Raw genomic sequence first — 4,308 nt, 5'->3', positions numbered from 1 at the left:
GGGAGTATTCCATTACATTACTATGTTTTGCCTTGCAGATGTTAGACAGGCTTTGGGGAGCCAAGAGGTGAGTTACTGAGTGCAGTATTCCAAGCTTCTGACTTGCTGTAGGCAGTATGTGTCCATCTACAGCACATGGACTGTAGGGATGAAGAAAGCAGCCCATCCCCCACCTTCTGGAGAATAACTAGGGACAGGAAATAAATGCTGCTGCACCCAGAGACACCTTCATCCCACCAGGTGCTAAAAAAAGCCAGAGCATTTATGTGGCTCGTTTAGTTAAGTTTCTAGTCAATGGCTCCAGGACGTTGCTGGTGGGGAAATCAGTGGCTGTACCCTCAGTGAACGTCCCCATTGAATTATGCCAACACTAGATCACTCTATGTACTGACAATTAAACTCCCCGATTATAATTTCTAATTTGGGCTTGTTCTTACGACCCACTGTTGATTTGCTTCAGAAGATATCTTTTTTAGAATTGTCGAACATGGACTATTCTATTAATATGCAGATTTGGACGAATGATTGTAACTGGAGAGAAGGGATAGGGTTAACTGGTCAGGACATGTCCTGCTCATGTACACATTCCCCTTACAGTTTTTGATTTCATTACTTTTGTTTGTAGTTGTAATTAGGCTCATTAACTTGGGAATTGATTTTCTGATCTGATGAATTCTGCCTCCTATAAATAATGGAAGTTTTCTTAATTTCTCAAAGAGAGAACTGGCTAATCCCTGACCAGAATCATCAAAATAACTGTACTTTACAAAAGGGAAAGTATGTCTCTTAGTTTTATGGTCAAGCTGAAGATTTTGTGGGCGATCACTGATATACAGAGGATTTACTACCCGGTCTTAGCTGCTGTTGGTGTCCCGGGTATGTTACACGTGAAGGATGATGTCTTAAGAAGTGGAGTATAACCATATGTGTTATCTGAATTATTGTGACACTTTTCTTTGATCTGCCTTGCATTTCAGCAATGACCAGCCATCAATAAGAATTCCGTTTTTCAATAAGAATTCATTAACAACATACCATTTGTGAGGCGAAGGAACAGTCCCTGCTTTTCCTGTAATTAACCCCTTTCCTTCAGAACATTACTGCTGAATGCAGGTCTTAATCACTCAGTTGGCATGAGAGAGAGCAGATCATCAAGCAAGTGTTATGCCCTCTGACTGAGGGAACTGATTGTTCACGTTGTTTCTGTAACTCCTTCCCAGGGATGATCAAAGCAGATGCTGTTGTAACAGCTATTGTAACAGTTTCTCATTGTCCCATTCATCCCAGGAAACAGTCTATTCGAGGGTCATCACTGCTTCTGTACGAGTGTGACAAGTTATTCTTTTTGATTCGTTCAATGCTTGAGCAGCTGTGAAAGTGGTGAATTTTACATTGGTACTCATGGCTTTCTGATTTTTGTTTGGCTGCACAGTTATCATTGCCTTTGACTGCAGTTTTTCCATTCTCTGACAAGCACCACATTTAGAATCCATCCAGATTAGAATGTTAATAGCAAATTTGTGAAAAAGTTTCAGTTTGATGCAAGAACATGGGATACCCATTAAGAATGAGTTTCAATATTGCACTTTAAATAAAGCAATAAAAAGCATTTCTTCATTATACCTGAGCAATAAATGAATTTATTTATCTTCTTCTTTCAAGTTAATGTGATTGCAATAACGATCCTGGTTCGGGGGAAGTGTGGTCTTTCCAAATGTGTCACTCATTACCTGGTGGCTATGGCAACGGCAGATCTACTGGTCATTATCTTCGATCTGATACTACGACAAATTCCTATCACATATCGTGATGAGTTTCTTTTCCTACATTATGTCACCTTGTGCAACATCCACGCTATTCTGCTTTATGCAGCCACAGACTGCTCTGTCTGGTTCACGGTCACGTTCACCTTTGATCGGTTTGTGGCCATATGTTGCCAAAAGCTGAGAAGTAAACATTGCACCAAGAAAACAGCGGGTGTGGTTTTAGGAACAGTGACTGTGCTGAGTTGTTTGAAGAACATTGTCTGGTATTTCATGTATTACAAGCAATATTGGCTTTCTAATAGTCCATGGTTTTGTCGAGTACATCCAAATGTAAGTGCATCGATTACCTGGACTATTGTTGAATTAATGCATTACATCATAACACCATTCATTCCATTTATTTTGATTCTACTGTTAAACACATTGACAGTCAGAAACATTATATTAGCCAACAGAGCTCGCAGGAGACTCCGGGCTCAGACGACTGGGGACAGTGTCAGTGACCCAGAGATGGGGAGTCAGAGGAAATCCATGATTATGTTATTTATTATATCTGGCAATTTCATCACGTTATGGGTGATGTTCATTGCTTATTCCATACTGAAACGATTTGATTACTTGAGATATCCAGTTTCTCTGCCAACATTTGTAAGAGAGATTGGTTTCATGCTCCAGCTCCTGAGCTGCTGCACAAACACCTTTATTTCTGCAGTTACCCAGAGGAAATTCAGAGAAAAGATGAAAAATGGAATAATATATCCCTTCACAATATTTATCAAAATAATTTGATGATGTTTACTTGCCAATGTTTGAAATGCTAAATATATATTTTCTCCAGATTAAGATTCCAATCTGAGATCCGAGGTTTCATGTATGCTTGAGCTGAAAAATGTGTTGCTGGAAAAGCGCAGCAGGTCAGGCAGTATCCAAGGAGCAGGAGAATCGACGTTTCAGGCATAAGCCCTTCTTCAGGAATGAGGAAGGTGTGCCAAGCAGGCTAAGATAGAAGGTAGGGAGGAGGGACTTGGGGGAGTGGCGTTGGGAATGCAATAGGTGGAAGGAAGTTAAGGTGAGGGTGATAGGCCAGAGAGGGGGTGGGGCCGGAGAGGTCGGGAAGAAGATTGCAGGTCAAGAAAGCGGTGCTGAGTCCGAGGGTTGGGACTGAGATAAGGTGGGGGGAGGGGAAATGAGGAAGCTGGAAAAATCTGCATTCATCCCTTGTGGTTGGAGGGTTCCTCGGCGGAAGATGAGGCGCTCTCCTCCAGGCGTCGTGTTGCCATGTTTTGGCGATGGAGGAAGCCAAGGACCTGCATATCCTTGGCGGAGTGGGATGGGGAGTTAAAGTGTTCAGCCACGGGACGGTTGGGTTGGTTGGTGTGGGTGTCCCAGAGGTGTTCCCTGAAACATTCCGCAAGTAGGCGGCCTGTCTCCCCAATGTAGAGGAGGCTACACCGAGTGCAGCGGATGCAGTAAATGATGTGTGTAGAGGTGCAGGTGAATTTGTGACGGATATGGAAGGATCCGTTGGATCCTTGGAGGGAAGTGAGGGGGGAGGTGTGGGCACAAGTTTTGCATTTTTGCGGTTGCAGGGGAAGGTGCCGGCAGTGGAGGTTGGGTTGGTGGGGGGGTGTGGACCTGACAAGGGAGTCGCGGAACTTTAAACCTCCCTGGAATTAGGGAATTGATCTCGATGATCAGCTTGATTATATCGAATGAGATAGCATGCTTGAGGGGCCAAATGGCCTATCTTTTATGTTTCTGTGTAATGTCTTCAGTGTCACTGACAAGACCCATGTTGGGTGGGAGAAAAAGCTGTGGGGGTGACCAAAGTGGCTGTGTCTCGATATGGGCAGCTTCACCGAGTAGGCAAGTCATTGGCAGATGAAAACTAATGTGGAGAAATCTCCATGTGCAGCACAGGTTTCCAAAATAACTCAGCGGCAGATTAAAAGCCCCGTTCCCTGCCCAGTCCCTACTTCCTCCCATCCTGCCCCCTGTAAAAGCGCCATCCCATTCTCCCAATTCCTTCGTCTCCGCCGCATCTGCTCCCAGGAGGACCAGTTCAAAATACGTACAACACAGATGGCCTCCTTCTTCAAGGACCGCAATTTCCCCCCCGATGTGGTCGACGGTGCCCTCCACCGCATCTCCTCCACTTCCCGCTCCTCCGCCCTTGAGCCCTGCCCCTCCAACCGCCACCAGGACAGAACCCCACTGGTCCTCACCTACCACCCCACCAATCTCTATGTACAGCGCATCATCCGCCGTCACTTCCGCCACCTCCAAGCAGACCCCAGCACCAAGGATATATTTCCCTCCTCTCCCCTATCAGCTTTCCGTAGAGACCACTCCCTCCGCGACTCCCTTGTCAGATCCACACCCCCCACCGACCCAACCTCCACTCCCGGCACCTTCCCTTGCAACCGCAGGAGGTGCAACACTTGCGCCCACACCTCCCCCCTCACTTCTCTCCAAGGCCCCAAGGGAAACTTCCATATCCGCCACAGATTCACCTGCACCTCCACCCACATCATCTACTGCA

At 45.7% G+C, this 4,308-nt stretch overlaps 1 protein-coding gene across 1 annotated transcript; it reads left to right on the top strand.

Moving 5' to 3' along the window:
- Positions 1-779: 779 nt before the first annotated feature.
- Positions 780-2,555, top strand: LOC148137332 (putative G protein-coupled receptor 139). Its single transcript, XM_087982933.1, has 2 exons — positions 780-876; positions 1,663-2,555. The coding sequence occupies exons 1-2, from the start codon at positions 780-782 to the stop codon at positions 2,553-2,555; spliced, it is 990 nt and encodes a 329-aa protein (XP_087839059.1).
- The last annotated feature ends 1,753 nt before the right edge of the window (positions 2,556-4,308 follow it).

This window comes from Chiloscyllium plagiosum, unplaced genomic scaffold (genome assembly GCF_037043375.1).
Source record: "Chiloscyllium plagiosum isolate Xiang-an unplaced genomic scaffold, Cpla_swu_hap1 HiC_scaffold_44, whole genome shotgun sequence".
Classification (NCBI taxonomy): Eukaryota; Metazoa; Chordata; class Chondrichthyes; order Orectolobiformes; family Hemiscylliidae; genus Chiloscyllium; species Chiloscyllium plagiosum.
This window is presented reverse-complemented; position numbering and strand designations above follow the sequence as displayed.

What these genes read in the sequence shown, in the direction of transcription:
- LOC148137332 (XM_087982933.1), top strand. Translation starts at nt 780, where the DNA reads ATGTCTCTTAGTTTTATGGTCAAGCTGAAGATTTTGTGGGCGATCACT. An exon ending in AGCTGCTGTTGGTGTCCCGG is followed by an intron (nt 877 to 1,662) that starts GTATGTTACACG and finishes TCTTCTTTCAAG; the next exon opens with TTAATGTGATTGCAATAACG.